The following is a 23,781-nucleotide window of genomic DNA, read 5'->3' on the forward strand; positions in this document are numbered from 1 at the left end:
TATCGGGCCTGTGCTAATGTCGAAGAAAGCTTTCACATCAGCAATGTACTAAAATATGTGCTTTAGTGCTTCCACCTTTTTCTCTCTCCTGTCAAGCTCATCAATATTGTACAGGAGATAAAGTTGGACAGGGTTTCAAGATAGATGAGCTGAACAACAAATTACAATGAGGGAACGGAGAATATTATTAAAACATCAAAGGGTAGTGATCAGTGTTGGGCTGGATTTTCGTAATCCCAGCTTTTGTGATTATTTTCCGAGGGCTCGCAGCAGTGTGTTATTCACTGTTAGCGCTAGCTTAGAGACCTTTTCATTTGCACAAGTCTGTCGACACGCAGAAGGGCTTGTGTGATCCCCGTCTAATGCACCTTGAGATTTCAATTCTAAATGTAAATGCGGAGGAATACACAGCCTTGAAAGATGACTGATTATCCACAAAAAACTTCTGATGGTTTTCTATAAAATAAATAAATAATATCCAATGCATGAAAGAATTTTGATAAAGACACGTGGAGTGTTCCAACCATACACAACAGTGCACGTTGTGACAACAGTGACTTTCAAATTACAGTTCCTCACACTGAATGGGTAGAGTTTCACACACTAGTGGAATGTGACGGTGCACTACTACTGATGTAAGGTATGATGAAAACTGAGAATTCCCAATTCTCATAAACACAGAAACGTTAGACATCTCATGTTCATATGTTTCATGGTGATATCCCAAGCCTGAAGTATTTTGAAGGGTTCACATGTTTCATGTTCCCAACGCTCTAACCAACCTGTTCTCATCAAAGGTTTGTTAATTAGTTAATTACTTGCAAGAAGCTGTTTTGAAGCAGGGAGACTATTACATGATGAAGCAGAACTTGCAGCACCAGTTTGACAAGATCTGAGAGACACACTGCTGTAACATGTTCTGTTTTGAAACGTAACCTTTAAATGTGTTTTATGAAACCTTGAGAGGTCACTGCCTGTTTCCTGTGCAGAGCAGTGGTCGGACAGTGGTTGCTGTGTTGATGTGTGTCCGTATGGTACTGACCTCTCACAGTAACCCTAGAGAGGTCAGGGGTTAATGCCAGATTGTGATTGGCATTAGCACAGGTCATTTAGCAAAGGTTGCACATAGAGGGCCAGGGTGGGTCGTGAGAACAACAGCTGACACAGGACAATAGGAAGTATGGCTAATGCCTATTGAGTGTGTTTAAATGGATGAGATGGTGAGTCAGGCTAAGGCTTCTCTCCCAGAACATCATTCCAAACAAAAGCAAAGAATCTGACTACATCTTAGGGGAATTTCATGCACAACTGAGGTTTTAACTTTACTTTACAAAAGTAATGGAGCAAATCTCTATCCAAATCACAAGCCCCTGCCATCCACGTCTGAGCAAACTGAGAACACAACTTACCATCACAGAATTTCCCCAATCCATGACTCAACCAAAAACTTTCTGCGCAACCACATGAAACGGGTCACGGTACTTTATATAAAGCCATGTCAATGTTTGCTAAATACTGGAAGCATCCCCACATTTCCCTGCAGAGCAATTATAACAGGATGCCATTTCTATGCACCAAAGGGCAGGGGAGGAGGCGTCTGTGCGTGGTGGCCATTATTCCTCTGTGAGAGGGCAGAGAAAAGCAGGGGGGTCATTAATTCGGTCAGGCCACTAAATGCTCACAGAGATGGAGATGAATTATCCATCTAGAGTATCAGAGTCACATGCATAGTGAGCACTAACTCTCTCCTATCCAACTGAGGAGAGAAGCACATGAGACCAGAAGTCAACTGATCACCCATTGAGGCCTTTGGTAATGACTTCTGGTTTTCCAGAAACAGCTAAAATAAATGAATAAATAAAGTTTCCTTCACAAAGAGGTGTTCTGTGTTAACTTCATGCTGGGAGATAGCTATGCAAACTAGACCGAGTTGTGGGGTCAGACATACAGCTACTTAGCAAATTAATTCCAGTAGAATGGACTCTTGAACTCATAGCAACATGCAAGTGGCCAGATAACAGATCAAAAGAAGGTATTTCTTCAAACATTATGTGTGCGCGCACGCACGCACACACACACACACACACACACACACACACACACACACACACACACACACACACACACACACACACACACACACACGTGCAAATCAGAACAGTGTGTGGCCAACTGACCTGAGCACACATACTTCTATAATGGCCTTTAATTAACACTCAATAAGAACCACAGCTATGAGAAAACACTCCAAAATACCTGAAATCTATCAGACCTTAATAAACATTATCATATGTGATTCAGTAAACACTCTGAACACACTGTAGTTGCCTGCCAGTTTATGCCACAATGACCCAGATGGCTTGAGGGTCTCGACAAGAGTTGTACTGTCTCTGTTGCTAATCCTGAATTTCACTACCTGAACGAGATCACCTTCTTACCAAAGAGAAGACATTAACCTGTGAAATTACTCAATGTAGCATATGAAGCATGTATTGAACAAATGTGTGTACAGATATATGGTATAGGGACTCATTGATAGCAAGAAAAACTATCAAAAAGTTCCTGTCAGATGAAAATGAAAAATACTGAATAAACAAAATACTACAGTTGTTGTTATCATGGTCATTGCTGTGAATTTAGCTATTTGAGAAAAGCTGGTACACACTGTTCTGACCCATGGCCCCAGTCCGACAGAACAGAGCTCCTCATCCCACGTCAGTGGTGGACTAATCACAGTACTCCTCTCTGATTTAAGGCATTACATCACTTTGTTTCCACCAGCCAATTCTGACATAACCTTGAATATAGATTAGGGATTCCTCTTTCTCTGCTTTTCACTCACTAAACAATTACTACCAAGGTCATGGACACCAAACGGTCCACCAGTCACTGTCCTGGCTGGCTGCGTGTTGACCGGATTTAGAGGACCAATCAGTAACCGCGGGTGAAGAAACTGAGACATGCGACCTTGAGTCAGTCAAAGACCACCTCTCTACCTCTCGGACAATCATAAACTGTCCCACGAAAGGCAGAGTTCCACAGAGCTCGTCTGATAGAGAAACCAAAGCACTCCGCACAGCTCCTGCCCAAACGCCAGTGTTAACTATGGGGTAACGATGCTTTTGTGTTTCACACGAAAACCCGACTTCACGTGGCTTTCCATTTGTTGTCCTACGTGCCTTTCATTTATACTAGCAAGAACAAGCAGTAACAACATTTACGAAAGTTCAAGTGAATAAAATATCTGATCTAGAATGCAGAGATGTAATATTGTCCCCTTTCACTTTATCAATCAGCCCTAGTTTGACTGAATTAGATGGTCAAACAAGAATTAGAACAAGATTAAAAATATTTTGAACACTGCATCACTTAACTATAAATCTGATGACCTATTAACAAATCAAGGTGACATCATTAGAGAAAGTGGGAGAGGAAGAGGTGGGGGAGGTGAGAGTGGCGGGGGAGGGGTGTTGTGTGCACAGGTCTTACAAACACTGAGCAGCTCAGACTCGTGGCCATTCCCATGGTGCCTCTATTTTGCCAGTCTAGAATTGTGAGAGTTAGGGTGGGCCTTGTGCGGACAAACCTGAACCTTGAATGTATTTCCAAACCTCAGGAAGTGTGTGTGTGTGTGTGTGTGTGTGTGTGTGTGTGTGCGTGTGCGTGTGTGCGCGTCTGCGTATAGCTGCACCAACGCCCAGCTAATTACTGCGTCTTGGGTGTTCAGAGATGTTCATGGTGTTCATGATGGTCTTCTGCAGTTGTTTTTGTTTCAGTCACTGCCTTACAAGCAGCCTCTCATCCACCTCAACCGCCTGAAGAAGCCCAACAAAGAGTTAAGGGTGGTTCATTTCCAGTTACCATACCAAGTCGCCACATGAAAATACCAAACCTAATCCAGTGTGAAAACACTCCGAGATAAGGAGTTGCCACCCTCCAAACCCCTCAGCTCCAGACTGCAGGAGAAAGTCACTGTGGTCGAGCGGTATTGAGGTCTGAAAATATCAGTCTCCTGATTGCGGTGGAATGAGGAATGCTGGATGAATAGCTGTTGACTGACAAGTTCCATTCCACCACAGAAAGAGGGGAACGGCCATTGATGATCGGCTAGAGTGTTCCTCTGTGCTCCTGTTACCTGAAGCGGCCTCTATGCATGTCTTCAGTTTGTTTGTTTCACTGTCTGTGTCTGGTATACAAGGTAATTTTTATCTGCTCAGAGTAAAAGTGAAAACTGGCAGAAGTGGAAATTGCTGTGATAGATTTTAGTCTGGATGTTTCTGAAGTGCTGGGGTGTGGGTGGTCTGAGGTTTAATCGGGCTGAAAACGCAGTTACCAAGGCCACATTTGAGAATGAATAGCACATTACACATCAGTTCCCATGGATAAGTTATCTAACATGAGGGGTTTTTTGTTTGTCCGTTTGTGATGTGTAGGTTCCTTAACTCCTTGAGCTATGACAGTTATGATCTTTCATGGGGGGCACTAGGACAATGTTACGTCCTCAAGCTTTATACACTATCTAACAAATTCCCATAACCTAATTTGTTTTCCACCCATAGAAGTCAATGAATGCAACCTTTGACATGCTTCTAACTGATTAAAGCAGAAAGGAGTACTTCCTTTCTTTTTAGAAACACATGTCCATAAATCCATGTCAACAGTGCAGATTCTCAACTAAAGACAAGATGGGGGGGGGTGAGAGGGTGTGGGGGTGTGGGGATGATTGCCATAAATGTGCCAGTGGGATGTTTTAGCTCATGTTACTACCACCACAGTCAACAGCAGGAGGGAGGTGTTGGGTAGCGCATGTTTGCAGGAGGCCACTGTGGCTAGTGCAGCTGTCCCCAGGGAACAGCACTGCTTTACAGCCTCCTGAACGCACCTGTGGCCTCTGGCCTGAAAGGGGTCACTGTGGAGCCTGGCCTGCGGCTGTCCCAGTGTCTGCGGATCACAGCAGCGCAGACAAGCTTCGGCTACGGTCAATAACGCCAGTCTCACCCAAACCTAAACTCGACTCTTGACGCACAAAGCGAAAGCTTAAAATGGGTGTAGATTTGCAAACTGAGAATCGGTATTCGTGTAATTTTTTTTAAATGGTCAATGATCTTAACGTTAATATTTAGAGGTGGTTCTCTCGCCTGCACAAGTGGAGCTCTGTTATTAGTGCTAACTTGGCCATGCTCAGTTAAGGTAAACAGCGATCAAAAGACGGGCTCCTCACGCCCGTGTTCAGGTGGAGTTGACCGAGAGGGCGGAGACAGTGGTGGGAATGGAAAGAGTTGCCACGGAGAATGTGAACCAGAAAAACGGGCAACTGGGTGCCTTGGTTTTTCCTGACCATTTAATGTTTCACTAAATGTCTCGAGCGGACACGGAGAGTCCGGCAGGGATCAGAGCAAAGCACAGAGGAAAACACTGATATCAGGCTTGTGTGTGTACGTTAGAACGAAACTTAATATCCTGTTGACACAGTGATCTGGAATTTCAAATATTTCTGGAATACCGCACAGTGTGTTTAGACAAGAAATAGACAAACTCATGAAAGAGAGAAAATAGTAAATTCCAGACTATTTCTTTATGTGTCACACTGCAGGAACAGGTTCCAATTTATAGGACGTTTTAGAGTCATTTAAACTAGAATCACTGAACTATGAGAAAAGGACTGTATTTTTTTTTTCATAATTTATTAAGTGTATGCTAAACCATGACAAACAGCAGCGGGAGTAAAAAAAAAAAAAAGTAAAAAGTATTTCGCACCATAAGCTCATGGGTTCTTCTCTCTGTCAACCTCCTACACCATACCTACACACATTCCACCATGTTTTCTTTAATTAGTTTGCTAGCATCCTTGGTTATCAGTGTGCCAAGCATGTCTAGTAACCCAAGATGTATAAGAGAGGAGAAATTCATCCTCTCTGTTGTCTGCTCACAACTCACAATCAACAGGGTGATATTGCTGAGACTGCAACAGCTAAGCACACACATGGCACAGGCACGCGCACACACGCACGCACACACGCACACACGCACACGCACACGCACACACACACACACACACACACACACACACACACACACACACACACACAGCTGAATCAACAGTAACCAGGGTTCTTAGTAAAGACTTCATAGGTCTAGCAACATTCTAATCTTTAGTACAGGGATATATGAACATACAGTACAAAAAAACTGAGTAAGAAAACAGTTTTTCATTTAAGTCTATTAAAAGTAAAATGGTTTAAAGGACCACCTTTCTCACCCTGATACTGTGATCAACATCCAAATACCTGAACACAACTTTGTTTTACAGAGAGGGGAGCAGTAGCAGAGTTAAACATTTGGTCACAATGGCAATTTTCACAATATTTAGAGCAGAATAAAATGTAGAAAGCATAAAGAGATATTAGCATAAATGAAGAAGTGAAAAATTAAGAAGTAAATAAACATTCAGAGCAGACATGAGAGATTTCTTTTGGCAGCCACTCCTCCATAAAAGGCTGAAACAGAAAGGATCTAATTAAACACTGAACTGAAAGCAAAACGGACCATGTAATATTGTTTAATTCAAAATGCAGAGCCACCTGAAGGGACGTCTGTAGCACATTGTGCTGATGGCGCTGGTTTTCACACCTAGCTGTCACGCCAGGCCAATACAGCTCATCAGAGCATTTACATTCCACACTGTGTTACCACCGTTTCAAAGTGCATGTCCTAAAGACTAATACTCTCCCTCAGCCTGAATGAAAGGGGACTCAACTCATGTGCTGGACTCAACAGTAACAGAAATACACTATAGCTGCAGCAGCATGGTGCCTTTGATAAACTTTACATCTCTTTGGCAAAGGGCTAGAGTCAAGAAGGACTGGATTCATACAGGCATGCATTAGTTAGACATTACTCATATCTTGTTTCCCCAAATGTCTATAAAATGTCATATTTAAAAATATTAAATAGAAAAATTACAATGTCGTTACAAAATCGATTTAAATGTTTAAATATCTAAATAAAATGAGTGGAATGATAAAGACTACTGGAATCCTCAAGAAAATGCCATGTAATTCTGAGGAGCTGTGTGTGTGTGTGTGTGTGTGTGTGTGTGTGTGTGTGTGTGTGTGTGTGTGTGTGTGTGTGTGTGTGTGAGTGAGAGAGAGAGAGAGAGAGTGAGAGAGAGAGAGAGAGAGAGAGAGAGAGAGAGAGAGAGAGAGAGAGAGAGAGAGAGAGAAAGAGACAGAGTATAGACCAGAGTGTAGACAGTCAAACCAGAGACGTGTCAGACAGAAGGGAAAAACAGAGAGGCAGAGAAAGCTGATAAGGGAACTGAGGAGGAGAGAATGCGTGCTGGGCCCTGTAACTCCTCCATACAGCAGTAATGACCACTCTGAGTGGGAGACTGGCACAGACACTCCCTAAAGATCACAGCCAAGCCCAACACACTAAACTCACCTTCAGACAGTTACTCTCAGCTCTCAAACAGCCCGGAACTTAAGAGTTCTAGAAGCCTGAAGCCCTGGGAATGAGAACATTACAGATTCTAGAAGGCCTCAGGCCAGGAAAAAGATATCAGACCTTTACAGGTGTCTTTCCCCGTGGCATGGAGCAGCACACCTTAAGAAAGGAACACTAATATCTCTGATTTTAGTCCACAGTCCATCATGAGGGACCTGATAAAATTTACATTTGAAATCTACATTTTAAACCTAAGCCAGGTCACGAAGACATCAGAAATATCTAGGTCATCACCAGGAACCCCTCGGTGCACACTGAAAGCCACTCCAATCATTTTTGATGGAGAAGGGCAAAAGCTTTGACTTTACCAGCATGTAATTGCGGTATGTCTGTGTGCCCTGTGAAATGCCACAAGCAGAAATTGATCTGGCAGTCACTGAAGATAAATGTCAATGTCGTGTTCAAATGTGAACTTCCATAGAGAGCCATTGCCCATGGAGCAAGGTGCCTTCTCAGCTCTGCCATAAAAGTGTGCCCTTTCCAGGGTACGGAGCAGTAAACAGCGCCCATCTGCACGGCCGCTGGCACTGTTCCTCCCCCTGACACCAGCAGCATAGCAACACGTGCTATTACTGGAAGCCCTTATGAAGCGGATGCTTTATTTCATATACTAATTCATTCAGGAAAAAATAAGTTTAATCCACTCATTAACATGCTCTTTCAGGCTAAAGGCCATTAAGTGTGTGGGCATGCTGGAAATCTGACATTAATAAAGGAGTTTGCTGATCAAAGACACTTTGGAAGCAGTAGAAGTCTTCCACTTCTCTAATGTAGTTAAAGAAGCTAACTTGAAACAAAAAAGATCAGAAAGACTAAGAGTCTAAGAGTCATTAGCACACGCAAAACCACACAGTAAAAAGCCTAACACATACAAAAAGACACAACCTTTGGAGAGATGCCTGCCACACTCCCTCAACACACACACACACACACACACACACACACACACACACACACACACACACACACAAAACTAGTGTGCACACAGATAAATAGTTTAAAGGAGAAACAGAGAAATTAGAGAGATGAATTAGCAGTCGGTCTCCGTGGGTCCTGGAGCTACATTAGGAGCCTGACGCTTGTGGTCCCTGGCAGAAGAGCAAACTTTCCATGAGTCTTAAACTCCCTGCAGCAGTGTCTCAGCCCAGGGAGCACCATCCTGCACACTCCACTACCATGCAATTAGATTTTGATCAGGGTTTTTCCTTGAAACCTATTTCCATCACAAATCACCAGTGGATTCCGTTAATGCACTCCAAGCAGTCAATATTATTCCCCCGACAGGACGGACCATGGTAGGAGTCAAAGGATCTCAAATTTAACCAGTGTGCCCTACTAATCCATTAGAAAGGGCAAAGAAAACAAAAAGAAGTGTGTGTGTGTGTGTGTGTTTGTGTGCGTGCGCAAAGGCACCCGCATTTTTTAAATCCTAAAATAGGTTTTTGCTATTGACTCACACTTTATATGAAACTATCCTAACCCCACAGTGTGCATAATACACCATCCTCATGTCCCAACCTTAGCCACTTCTTTGGCTAGTTTATTATTTATTATTCTAAAACCACCACAGACATTATCAAATCATCTATGAACTATCAACTACTGAACTATTTTTATTGTGTCCAACACAAACATTTCTGACACTGAACTGTGCTGAACCAGACATGGCAGACAGTATGGCATCACGTCTGTCTGCAGGCCTCTCAGGACAAAAATGATGTTCAGCAGAAGGTTCTGTGAATCTTCCATGGGCATCAAGTCACTGTCAGTCCTCCGAATACTGCCATGTGTGTTTGATTTGAATCACAGTGTTCTCCTAGAGGATTTGTGCATTCCTAACGTCGGTTGAAAGCTCTGGGACTGAAAGATGACGATGGTGGAAATAGCACTGGAACATTTCTATTACCAAATGTGCTGAATAGTCTGAACATCCCACACACAGGAATGTATAGATATTACTTCATGTAAATTACTGAAGTATAAACATCAATAAAGAACAGTAACATTTGTCATCACAGAAGTATAACTTATTTGAAAGCCCTAGGGTTACTAGAAAAGATAGAAAAACAAGAAGAGCTTCAAAATACACAGACTGCTAAATTAAAAATCTAGATCTATAGAAGTGAAAATCAATATCATCTAGCAGCGTCCTTGGTATCTTAATGTACAGAATGGCTGGAACGTAACCAGATAGGAACTGAGGCAGCGGGAACAGGACAAACGCTAGGGCTCCTTGATGGCACGGCGTGAGCTCCAGTATTCTCGCTCCCCTCTGGTCTTGTTTTTGCTGTGTTTGAGTAAGTTGAACATTTATGACACATGCTCTCCAGTGGAGGCCAATGATATTACATGAGAGTAAAGCAAAAGCAGAGGAAGAAGTGCCAAGCGTGCCAGTGGGGGATGGGACAGCAGCAGAGACAGGAGGGAGACTGGGACTGGGGGACCTCATTTAATGTGACAAATTGTACCCAACTGGGAAAAGGGATTTGGAAAAGTCTGTCTAAAAACTGAGACAGTGCCCATACACTGGAGGTCTGTTGGGGGGTTGGTGGTGGTGGGTAATGATTCCCACATGTATAACATATTCCTGGAGTTTTAGAATAAATGTTAAATGTGGGATACAGTTTACATTTGGAAGTGATCATGACACCTTGCCCAATGAAGCATCTAGTGGACTCTGCCGGATGCTCATTATCTCATCTTAAAGCTCTGTGACGACACCGAGGAGCACATGTGACCTGTTCCTGTGACTGAGCCTGGTGATCTAGACATTCGTTTCTGTGTCTGCAAGTCTGTGGTCACTAGTAGCTAGAGGACACAATGGGAACCAGACCCTACAGACCTGGAGAAATACAGAATGTTTCGAGTTCCATAATTTAGACAGCGTGCACTCTGGAAGTAGAGCAAAACTGCAGCCGGTCATGGAGAACGCTGAATGAGTCAGCTCAAGCACAGATGCAGAAGTCTGGTTTCTGGCTTTAAATGTTGAGTTTTAGTCATAAAGATGGAGCACCACATAAAAAGAGTAGGTGTGTGTAACCCAACACTAAAGGCAGAGGCTGTCTGGGCAGGCCAGACAAGCTTTGTCATTATTGATGAGTTCATTCAGCACTGACATGTTGAAGCATGACCAGTACTGGAGTAAAGAAGGTGACTATGAAGTTATGTACTGCTAGACTCAGCAGGCAGAGGCCCGGGCAGCTGTGAAGCTGACATTACTGACTGCTGGTTTCTGTGCTCCGACATTACAAGGTTAAAATCAAATAAACTTCGCAAAGGTGACTCTGTGTGTTCATGTGAAATCAGACATCAAAAGAAACAACTGGGATGGCCTTCAATTATTCTCCCATGATGAACAGATTTTGAGTAAATACCATTTAACAAGAAGTAGTTGCGGCAGATTTCATTAACGTTTGCCATTGTCAACAGTGGTGCGTCCAGGATTTTACACATGGTGTGCCTAGAGTACATTAAGAAGTGGTTCCACTATTCATTAGAGCAAAGATGTATATGCAAAATATATGATTTCTATCTGGAAAATTACTGTATTGGCTTCATGTTCAGCAGTTTCTATTACTCAAAGGATTTGGTTAAAACACTAACACAGAGTCTTAATAAAACGAACAAAGAACAGTGTGATAACTTCAAGAACAATAAATGTTGCAAGATATGTTAATCATACCTAGCATCTAAAACAATGAGGATTGGATCTGTAGTCCAACAAACTATACTGGCAGTATCTCTTTTTACATGTAAACAATAATGCATTACTCACCAGCATGTAAACATGACAATTATGTAAATGACACACTTGAGCTCATATCATGATGTAGATCTAACCAGCAAGTTTACACTGATAGATGGACTTTAAAAGTGCAGTCAGTGTGACCTTCGCAGAAACTTTCTTCACCAGTAACACTGCAAAGTCAGAACTAGCTAGTTTAATCCTTGATAAGCTAATCAGACGAATGAAAGGAAATCCAATCTGAATGCAGGATAGTTTTAAAATGCACATGCATGATCTTTGTTTGTTCAATTAATTATATACATTCAACATTTTTTCAACATTTTGACAAATATAATTGTCTTATTTATGTATATTACTCAATTGTAGGAGTTGAGTGGGAGTGGCATGGCTGCCATTGTGTGCCATAGGTTCAGATCAAACATCGGCATCATGCAATTTGTCAGAAGGACTGCTGAAATATAAATCAAAGGATTTAAATGGATTAGATCACTTGAAAATATCAGCTGTAAAAAATGTCTGCGGTTTTTGGTAGTTCAAACTAGGTTCAGTCCAATCTGGGGAAATTGATCATAAGGGGCAGTTTTACAGATAGAAATCAAGTCTAGACTACAATTAATATGCATGTATAAAACTGGCTTCAAATTAGGCCAATACAGAACATTAATTTTTCCAAATGACGCTTTGAGCAGCTGCCTGCAAAATGCCATATCCAAGTGAGAGCTATCAAAGCACTGTCTGCGTGAAACCAGGCATCCATTCACTACCACACACACACAAACACACACACTCCCCATGTGTAACGCTCCTGTCTACACATACCTGTCTCCTTTTTGCTCCCCTTCCCTCCGTCTCTGTTCATTTTTAGTACCGCCTTGAACATGGTGTAATTTCCGCAGTCCTCTCCCTCTTAATCAACCTGCAGACAAAAAATATCATTTTTGAGTTTGTTTTTTGTTTTGGATTTTTTTTGCAGTAATAGGTCAAGATACACTGGATTTTCCATCAGCATGCAAAGGATATTCCACAAGAGCCGCTATATAATAATAATGGCAATGCTGAGGACATGATGACGACGATGATGATGTTATTGATTATATCTGTCCATTATCCATTTATTTACTAACAGAGGAATTCAGGGATATTTCCCACAGTTCCTCAGAAATTCGGTGGGTGACTTCTGGCAGGCCAGTGTAGAAAAAATGCTCCAATATTTAGACAGAACAGCTCCACACCGCTATCTTGTTATGCCGGAAAACAAGCTGTCGGATTCCCAGCATTCCACATGTAACTGATGCTGTGTGGCTGAACTTGACCCTCCTATGCCACTCGTCATGACAAAATTAACATTTCTATACACTGTACCTGCTTTTTCTCAGAATTAAGCTAAACAGCTTAACCTGGTGGGTCAAACCCATTATAGAAAGGTGCATTTGTCAGGTTAGCCTGTCTTTACACTTCAAGCTTCAGCTGTGTAACAGGTTTTTGGCATGTTTATTTTATCAAGGGAGGAGCTTCACTGAAGTGTTTGGTTACAAACAGCCAAAATCACTGCAGGCAACCACTGCTGATAGTGTGATAAGAATAACAAGATTGAGACAAGAAATCTACTTGTAAAGATTTACTAATGCAATCCAACTAATACTACACCCACTAATACTTTTAACACTAATACAAATAACTATACTAATACTATTAGTGGGTGCCCATTTGTGAATCAACTAAAATGATTCAGAGATCTTTGTAGTTTGTTGTTGGCAACAAAACAACAACAATTTGTTGATGGTCAACCATACACATCAACATCTACTTAAATCAAAAACTTGCTCAAGATACTGATTACATGCATTAATCTTACCAAGTCTTTCTTACTTATTTAATCTTAGATGGGATTTTAATCTTATTACATTATAGCACAATCGATTTTTTAAGAACCAATTTTAACAGTAAATCTACTGCGATATACAAATGGCTACAAGTCAGTCAACCAAGTCAACTTGTAGCCTTCTTCTGTTGCTTACGCTTGGTGTGTCTCTAAAACACAGATCCTTCACTTTGAGCAGAAAGGTGGAAGACCCTGCTGAACTCCCAGTGCACCCGCTACAGACCTCCACTCAGCTCAAACACGAACAAGACCGAATTCATCGATCAAGCCGCTTAGATGAGACGACACGCGGTGTCCACAAGTCCAGTTCCACGGCAGGACCCAATAAGAGACCCTCGAGGGGAAAAGTGGGCGACACGAAATGAAAGAAAAGAGTCGAATCCCCCAACACTACACATCTCTACATCAAACTCAGGGAGGCAGAACGAGACAGGAGCATGCTCTCAGAAAACCCTGCGTTACTTTGTAAAAGACACTGGCAAGAAATCAGTTGAAGTAGATTTTATGTGGTTTAAGTGTATATGTACAGTCTGTCCGACTAACAGTAATCATTACACAAAAAATACTGCAAATGTGACCATTGCACAAATCAAAGAATATATCAGAAAATCATACTGCTCCCAAATATCAAATAGTAGATACCACAAATAACACGCATAACATCTCTGGGATATATCTTCTTTGTATATGTATATATACATATATATATAACTTTTAAGCACAATCTATAGGCTACTTCTTTCAATAACAATCTATACTTAACTACAAATTTAAACTGTAAAATCACTACTAAACCCATATGTTTGTGGGACAGATAATCCAAATGACCCTCAACACATCGCATCAAAGCTTTTTGTCAGTGTGTGAACATTGTAGACATTCTGTGGTCAGATGTGAAAAGACTAAGCAACACTTTCACAATGCATCTCTCACTTTCACAGCTGTGTGAAAACACAGCAGCTACCACTCACAGTCTAAGAAATCCAGCAGTCCCACAGAACTTGGTCACCAGACGTAAGGTTGAGATTTAATTGAAGTATTTTACAAGTTCATTGCAGAATGACTTACACTGATACAGCCCACAACTCAGCATGATAAGTTAGGGCAGTTAGGGAAAACATGCAATGTATTGGTGTTGTGGTACTGTTACTGTAAATAACATTGAATTTAAGGAAGCTGTACCTTTTTTGTACAATTTTTTTTCGTGCGATCCTAACACTTTCACACCAAGGTGTGTCGAATGAGCTTGTAGAATTAAAAATGGCAGCCACAAGACACGTGCCTAAAGAGAAGACCAACAACCCTGTGACATGAGGAATTCTCTCTCGGCCTTTTAAAAAGAGTCTGTCCGATCCGCTTGGGTCAGTTTGGGTCTTACAAAAACAGCTTAGAGCAAGTTCTAAAGAACCCCCTGCTGAGCCAGTGTTAGGCTGGAGATCCTTCTGGTGAGGAACACCAACCGAAGCACTGAGCAGACAACTGTTAGCAGGCAATAAAATGACTAAGCTAATGTCTACGCTTCCCACAAAACATTATGGTCTAGATACTGAGGATGAAATTTAAAGGGGAAAAAAACATTCATGGTTTGTTTTCAGAGTGTTTAAAGCAATTTGCACACTGTCAAAAGAATTTACACAGTCAGAAATAAGCCTGGTTTTGATTGCATTGGCAGTATCCCCATCTTTTATCTTTTCCATCAGATCCATGTCAGAACAGCATTTACCCACAAACAGAGGAGGACAGGAAATGCCTGGCATTCATACGGTGTTGAGGAGATCTGAGCCAAGAACTGTTCCCATGGGAGAAACGCCTTCACTCAAACACCAAGAGCAGACGCTAAATATGCATTTTACTTGAAGAAAAATCAATCTACCAAGTGCATGGTGAAATGGATTTAGAGGCCTAGCGGTGACGGATCATATCTACAATTAAAACTATGTTGTAATATTCAATCAACATATTAAAATGGCATGCCTTGTTTATGTTTATGCAACAATGGCTCTCTGCATCTCATCTGCAAAAGCTTACGTCTTCCTCAAACCTGCTGTTACGTTTACAGGATACTAAAGTCGAGCTCTTGAGAAGCAGAAAAAATGGGAACCACATGGATGCAATTACAGAACCAAATATTTCAATGTCTGTGTGTTTGGGTGTGTGTGTCTCTCATTCTTCAATCTATTTTCCTCATGTCTTTTCTCTTTCTGTGCCAGGTGTGTCACTACAGCCAGTGCTACATTTGCAATGCATTTGTTTACAGAGGGTTGCCACTCCTCACAAAATAAAATCAACCTGCTCATCAACCTGCTCCAAATAAAAACTGAAAAGATCATTGAAAACATTTTTACTCATGCTAGCAATTTAGAACTATGATCCTCGTTTGTGAGCAAAGTTGCTAAATATTTTTGCTGAGATGACCATCGGCAAAAAAAGCAACAGGGTGGTATGTAAGAGTTCACAATGGTTCACATCCATTTAAACAGGCAATTCCCATCATCAAGAACAACAAGTATTAATGGTTTAGTTTTCAGGGCATCAAGAATCATTTCATAATGACACCCTAAACTAGGGGTTGACTGATCACCGTACTGTTTTATCAGGATCAATACCAATAGCAATTATTAAGGACACCAATAACCAATAATTGGGGACAATATTCATTCACCTTAAATGTCATGTTTGCATTGTTAAAATGTACAAGCATGTAATTCTTCCACACCAGTCACATTAGTGAGCATAATGCTTAGGGTAATATAACTACATTAAGTAAAATTATTTGAGCTTTAGACTGTATAAAGATTACAACAAACTCATCTATTTAAAGATTACTTTACAAGCTTGTAGAACTAAAATATTCTTGTAAAATAACAAAAACAGATTCCCAAATCACTACGCAGCTCTATAAACAGCTCAACAGATATATTTAGTCAGATGAAGAATGTACTGAAAGGAAAAGGATGGTTGTTCCAATTTTTACATGAAACAAATATGTTACAGGAGTTCCTGGAATGGTACTGAAAGGACACATATCAGAGGAACATCACGCCTTTTCAGTATATGCTACAAGTGAGAATGGTATAAAGTCTACACTCTATACACAGCAAATGTATAGAGCTGTATGCATAACCCCAGAGGAAGGAAAATGATAATGATAAAAAATAAGAAATGAGGCCAGTCGTTTTGTAAATAAATAAAAAGAATGTGCACATCAAAACAATCATGCAGGAGAAATTGTCACTTCTTTGTAAAATCAACAAAAAGGATATATGAACTTTGACATGTTTATTTCATTTGGTTGTTCAACTGAAAATATATTTCAAGTAATTACAAGCAGTTAGATGTGCTGAATGTGTCTGACTGATTGGCTCTTGGAAATGCACTGCCTGACTCCATGGAAACGAGCTGTTTAACCAAAGCTGAGCGGTCGAATCTTTGTAGCATGTAAATGGCTGTCTGCACTTTTATGGCAATAGAATTGACCAGATATTGTGAATTATCTATTAAACACCAAATATCACGGTAATGTTTTACACATTTAGGCTACTGCTTTCTGGAGGCTTGTCTGAATACTTGGCCATAGGTGAACAGCCCATTTTACATCAGGTGCTGTACATTGTGAGCTGTGCCTTCCCAGTCAGTGTAATCTTCACCACCAGCCGTGTGCGAGCAACCACTACACTCATGTTCACGGCAAATGCAGAAATCCTATTTTTGCTGCAAACCAACAGTTTCTGTCCAGAAACCATACAACATTAAGTATTCTTGCTACATCACACAAGCTAGGCCCATCAAAACATAAAATAGCCAGTCTAGGCTATATTTTTACTCAGCAACATTAATACAAACCTCAAGAAAGGTTTAGTCTAACTTTCCTTAGTTTTGCACAATTTTAACTTTTTTTCAAAGGAAAACTATGACAACCCTCAGAACAGAAGCTCCTTTAGACTAAATAATGCAGGAAAAACACATTTGTGCCAATCCAACAGCAATGTGGATGGAACACAGAGACAGACTACAGAACTGTACTACCAGTCCATTAGTGCTGCAGGATAGAGACAGACTACAGAACTGTACTACCAATCCAATAGTGCTGCAGGATAGAGACAGACTACAGAACTGTACTACCAATCCAATAGTGCTGCAGGATAGAGACAGACTACAGAACTGTACTACCAATCCAATAGTGCTGCAGGATAGAGACAGACTACAGAACTGTACTACCAATCCAATAGTGCTGCAGGATAGAGACAGACTACAGAGGTGTTGATGTGATGTACTTGCTGCTTCATTCATATTTCAAGCCATCTAGTAACGCTGTGGGTAGGACATTGGGCCAGACTACAGAATTGTGATTTTTTCAGAATTGTAGTTTTATTCATTAAAAATATTCATTAGATATGCACAAAAATGCTTTTAATCGCAAGTTCAAATGTCAATTCTGATCATTGGGAGAATGCTGGATATTGGCCCCCGATTATTGGTTGGCCCTGTTTTCATCCACCAGTGCAAGAATAAACATGTAAATGGACACTACAAACTTTGAGGTATACTGTCCATCTAAGATAAAAAAAAACAAAGCCCTAGATGATCGTGCCTCATTCTCTATATCCAAGATAATGAAGCTTCAGGACGAGCTTCATTAAGCTCCAGAGAAGGTGTCACACATGCGTTGCACATCAACCCCGCACCCCGTGCCACCGTAATTAAATTAACATGCGTCTCTCTGTGGACACAAAGAAGCAGAGCAGTCAGATCCTCATCAGAAAACCGATATGGGCCTGAGGAACGACAGAAAAGAACCGCCGAGCGCTTCAAGAATAAAAAACTAAATTCAAAGCGGATCAGCCGGTAACTGGGCCGGGCACCACACAGTGGGTTCATCTGACACACCCTGATAGGAAGCTGGACACCCCACAGCTGCTGTCGTTGTGAGAATTACCTGGCCGGAAAAGCGACCCAGACTCGTACACATGAGAACACAGAGACTCTGCTCGGTCCCCTGCATGCATGCTGGACACAGGAGTGAAAGTCTTCATTTTTTCAGCAGCTGCATGGCACGGCAGACACAATTATTTGAATTGTTACTTTAAGCTATATTACTTTACCTTCACTAGGAATGTGAGAAAGAATTCAAAAATGCCATAATTGTCTAACTTTGTGTAAGTGAAGTGAAATGTGGTTGTACAACTACCAATCTATAGATTACTCATTTGTACTGGTCAATCATTTTCCTAAAGGTTCTGCTATCTCATTTGATATTAAAGTAGAAAAATTATGAATCTACATAATATACTGCTATGTCAAACTCAAAAATGTTTCGACTAGAGACAATCACCATCATATGACATCATAGGCTATTTGCTTGCCCAAAAGAGTGAATGTGCAGGTAAACTGGGCCATCTGTAGCACAGTCATCTGAGAAGCTAGGGTGTGCAGATTAAGCGGACGTGCCATTGTTTAGGCAATAGCCTCCGGCTTGTACCACTCATCCATTCAGCTGTCTGAGACCAGCAAGACTTTGTGTGTGTGTGTGTGTGTGTGTGTGTGTGTGTGTGTGTGTGTGTGTATGTTCAGAACTGTAACAATAGGAAAAGGAGCAAACTTTAGTGCACACTTCCTTATTTACTCTCTCCCTCTCTCCCTCGCCTAACCACTGCTTCTTTTCATCTACCCATTCTACATGAATGATCCTTCAGAATCTGCCATTGTTGTCATGACAACTGCACAACCCAACACCAAGATTGTGACCTTTTCAGCACCAAAAGCAGGGCATGTTAAACAGTGGTAAAATTACTAAGACCCTAACCCATTAAGAACGTCTGAGGCTAAATAAGAAAATTTGCTGAACACTGATAACTCAAATGACTAAAAAGCAAGTTAATAGACACTATTATATGTATTTCCATTAGAAATAGCTTCAACCAGATAACAGATGATTCTGAAAGAGAAGGAATTCTTCACCTTGTAAGAGGAAATGAAGGAGCACAAAACAATGAACAGCTAGAATGGTATCTGGGCCTGTAGAGTCCAGCGGTTTACGGTGACGTGAAAGGAAAGAGTCACAATAGTGAATCTTGCTAATAAAACCAGTCACACTTGTATCAAATAACTGAAGAGATGGCATAGAACAGTCTGAGAAAAGCTAAAGATTGTTCTAGTGTAGCTATAGGAAGGAGCAGTGAAAATTAGTTGAACGTTATCTAAAAATAAAAATTAAAAGCAAAGAAAGAAGACAGAAGGACAGAAATGGTTTTGAAGAGCATAGAGTTCTATCAGCCAGATTACAGGTCTTAGAACCCACAATCTTCACCTCAGTCATATCCACTCTGTTGGTCTGGGTCTTTAAAACGTATTACTACAGATTTCAGCATGCTCAAGATATGGCATTCTGCTGGGCTTTAATGCTCTTCTGCTCACAAACCTGCTTTACAAATTTAATAAGATGACACCAGCGTTGCTAGAGACACCCAGCTGTCACTAGTGGATGCCAAATAAGATTCCCTGTATTTAGTTATGCTAGAATGATTATTTCACACTTCTGGGTAAGGTGTGTTTGGGTTATCTCGGGAGTGCTGTTCAGTACAGCATGCAAGCTGGGATCCACACCTTTTGTCTTTTTTTGGATAAATTGTCTTTCCCAACCATGTTAATCACCACAGATACCAGACAAATCAGCAACAGACAAAAACAAACCCCAACATCTAGTCACAACTTTGGACTGCTCATGCTCCCTCCAGGGCAGCGTGATGTAAAGCTGACAGCATATAAAACTAGCACCATGACTCAAAAGGCATCCTTCAACATGTCAATCTCCTCCTGCATAATCCATACAATCAACTGCATTTAAAATCCTAATCCTAACACACAACACTTCAAAACATCTCATTAAATAGTGAAAGCAATACACCAGCAGGCAGAAGTGTGTGCAGCTTTTTGCATCTCTAGCCTCACAAATGCCTTGAGAGACAGTAACAGTTGACAATAATGTCTCTTGAAAGCGGTATTAGGTTATCATATCATTGTTCATAATTATTATTCAGTTGACCTATTTGATAACTCAGTGAATCATCATAGAGAGACATATGACCCACACATTCTTGCGTACTGATTCTTCATATAATGATGTGATTAAAAGACAACACTATTTTAATTAATTGGTATGCAGCATGAATGAATGAATGAATGAATGTTTCAATTTATATAGCGCCTTATCTAGATACCCAAGGCACTTTACAATTGTTGACACAGCTACGTTACAGACAACCAATCACACACCGGCGAGAAGCGGCAGCCAATTGCGCACAGCGTACTCTCTACCGGGATCCACAGCCCCCTGGGGGACTGAATGGGGTGCAGGAAGGGGAGAGAGGACAGACCCTAGTAACAGAGCACCATCCACCACTGGGCATACAAACACACACACATTCATGCACACACACTCAGACAACTGCTTGTTTTTATTGAACAGAGAGAGACACAGACACACACTCAGGGAGACACACAGACTTAGGGAGAATTTGTCTGGGACTGCCAATTTTACCTAACCTCCATGTTTTTGGACTGTGGGAGGAAACCGGAGATCCCGGAGGAAACCCACGCAGACACGGGGAGAACATGGAAACTCCACTCAGATAGGGACTTGAACCCAAGACCCCAGTGCTGAGAGGCAAACGTGCTAACCACCAAGCCACCATGCTGCCCATGAATGGGCATTTGAAGAAACGGAACTGTAACATCATGTCACCAATAGTTAAAATATACTCTACTAAAAAAAGTTTTTAAAAGCTCTGTTGTAGGGAGTGTAGTTTTCTTTATACCAACAAGGCAGATGAGTTGAGTTGAGACATGTCTTTCAAGGGAATCTTTTCTCAGGCTTTACTTTACTGTTGCACCTAAGGCAGTGGAAACAAAATCAGCTTGACGTTGTAGCATAGTGCAATCTCTAAGTCCAACACAAGGCCCTGTCTGGCATTAGGAATCCTCTACTGAAGTTAGCCAAAAACAGCTGTCATTACCACACACAACTAGCAATTTTCTTATCCAAGTAAGTTAGAACAACGTAAATGCTAATTTTTTATGGTTTGGTTTTTGTTTTGTTTGATGTTTAATATTAGTAATTTGGGTAATATCCAGGGATCTACATACACAGACTTTCTATTTAGCTTAAATGTTGACCAGGCAAGAAATGATGATCTGCCAAGAAATGTTCGATGTCCAATTTTACATGTTTAATTTTAATTTAGAGGGTAATGTACCAAATAAGTACTGGAAGCATTTGTCAATTAGCTTAATGCAGACTACATTCCAAAATCATAGAATTGCCTCAAACTAAACTGCTTTGACAAGCAATACCATTTGAAGACAGTTTCATAAAATAACAGGCCTATACATTTTTAAATATATTCGGTTCATGAAATCTAAACTATATACAGGATAATTACCGTATATTCTAACTTGATATCACTTCACTTTCAAACCACGCCTACTGAATCTGATGCTTAGTTAAACTGAAGAAATAGTTTTTTTATAATCCATAAAACTGATTACAAGTTCATTAACTAAGGGGATAGTTCGGGTTCGAAAAATAAAGGTCCTCAGGATCACACCACGATGTTAAAATGTTAAGATTTTACATATGGTTTATAAGGTCACAATCCATCCACCCTGATTGTTAGTAATGACTAATTTGCTGATATTCACATGATGACATTACTCTAGGAAGTTCTGCAAATGGTATACTATGTAGCAAGAAACCTTAAGCTTTCATTACCTATGAGCCTTGCTAGTCCAGTGCAAATTGAAGTACGCAAATGTGACACCAAACATATCTTTGTACAAAATATATTGATAGACTTGTGTGGAAAATCTGGTCAATATTTTAAACTGTCCTGCAGTAGAGGCCTACATCCAGCTTAACATTGGATTCCTATTTGAATAGTGTCAAACATTAACTGGCCTAGTCAAAGGTGTTCCAGCTTTCTGTTACTATTACATTTCTGTTTCAATACTCCCTTCAACTCTCATGTAGGCTTCTCTAAAGACTCCGGCAAATTTCTGCTAGAATCTGCCCAAGCTACTTTCAGTATGATAGCTATTTAAGAAGACTGAGAGACAATGTCAAATTTTAGAATGAGCAATGAAATTCGAGAGCTTGTTCTAAACTCTAGAGGAGTGCACTATAAATGAATCACCGATCTCAACAGATAAACAATCCCTCAGCGCAGACAGCCAGCAGATAACACTGCATGAGAACAGCTTCACAGGTCAAGAGCTGTGAAGAACATGAGGTCAGTGATCAACTGGGTGAACTTTCGAAAACAAGCACAATGCTTAATATTAGCAGCATGACCAGTGATGACAACAATCCATACTAATCCATTTCAAACATGACTTGTGTCTTTACAGTTAGCCATCTGATACCACTGTATTAGCTTAAAGTGGTATCAAATTTCAAATACCATTCAAATATCATTATAACTGATTTTCATCTTGCAATCGAGAAGCAAATTAAGAAGAATAGCTTGTCTCCTCGTCCCCCTGATTGTTTTAATCAAGCGATAAACTATAGAATAATGACAAGCAATGATTGTGTGATAACCTTCCTTGTTTGTTACAAAGGAGGAAATCCTCTGAAGATACAACGTTTTGAGTAAGTGCTGCTCATTGTAATATACTGCATATATAACTACAGTGGCATTCAAACATTTAGGCATGCCTGGTTATCTAATGTTTTAAAATGCTTTGAATAGCTAAGCAAGTAAATTCTTCCATGGAAAAGTTCTATGAGATTCTTTTGAGCCGTACCCACAGATTTTTCGATGATGTTTACATCAGGGGACTGTGAAGGCCAAGGTGGTACACGGGAATGTTTAGGATCATAATTCTGTTGTAGAAGCCATCCTTGTCATCATTTTGTCTAGATGTGATATTTGCTTAGAGAATGTATTGGTATTTAATCCATCGTTTCCTCTACAAGTGAAGTTTCACGTGAAACTGGCTACAACACAAGCACAAAGCATGATCAGTCCACCTCCACAGTTAACAGCTGTAGAGCTGTTCTTTTATGAAATGCTGCTCCTTTTTTCTCTCCAAACATACCTTTGCTCACTGTGAACAAAAATGTATATTTAAACCTCACCAACCCACCAGACCTCTCTGCAAAATGCATCAGTGCTCTATAGATGTTCTTTTGCAAATGTCTGCTGAATCTTGGGCAGAGGATGCAGGAAAGGTTGATAACCTTCCATGAAGGTCATATTTATGTAAGTGCCGTTGCGTAGTCAGACAGGGCACCATCACTCCAGAGACTGATTAATCTTTAGATTTTTATTTGCTTTTCTAGCAATCTCACGAGCAGTTATCTTGGTAGGTTTACTTGGTCAAATGTTAGCTACTGTTTCTTAATTGTAGCTTCTTAACATTGTAAAATGTATCAGCTGAAAATATTCTGCTATCCTCGTATAGCCTTCCCCTTCTTCAATGGGCATCAGTTATTTTAATTTTCATTGTGCTAAGCAGTTCCTTAGAGGAGCCCATAGATGCTGATATCAACTGGCCTTTTCCATCGATTACTATGAACATGTCATAACCCTAAGATATGAGACCTGGGTAAATCTTGGTTCAACAGCTCACATCATGTTCAATTTTA

At 40.7% G+C, this 23,781-nt stretch overlaps 1 protein-coding gene across 5 annotated transcripts in view; it reads right to left on the reverse strand.

Annotated features, from left to right (window-relative positions):
• The window catches only part of tanc1b (tetratricopeptide repeat, ankyrin repeat and coiled-coil containing 1b), a 120,478-nt gene that overhangs the window by 93,527 nt on the left and 3,170 nt on the right, over nt 1–23,781 (reverse strand). For 4 of the 5 annotated variants that reach the window (XM_077002941.1, XM_077002937.1, XM_077002939.1 and 1 more), the window contains exon 2: nt 12,074–12,170. In XM_077002941.1, coding sequence (XP_076859056.1) covers nt 12,074–12,134 — 61 coding nt within the window. In that variant the 5' untranslated portion in view covers nt 12,135–12,170. Of the gene's footprint in view, nt 1–12,073; nt 12,171–22,937; nt 22,957–23,781 lie in introns of those variants that run through there. The other variant, XM_077002940.1, reaches the window with a different exon arrangement.

Source organism: Brachyhypopomus gauderio, chromosome 4 (assembly GCF_052324685.1).
Source record: "Brachyhypopomus gauderio isolate BG-103 chromosome 4, BGAUD_0.2, whole genome shotgun sequence".
Lineage (NCBI taxonomy): Eukaryota > Metazoa > Chordata > Actinopteri > Gymnotiformes > Hypopomidae > Brachyhypopomus > Brachyhypopomus gauderio.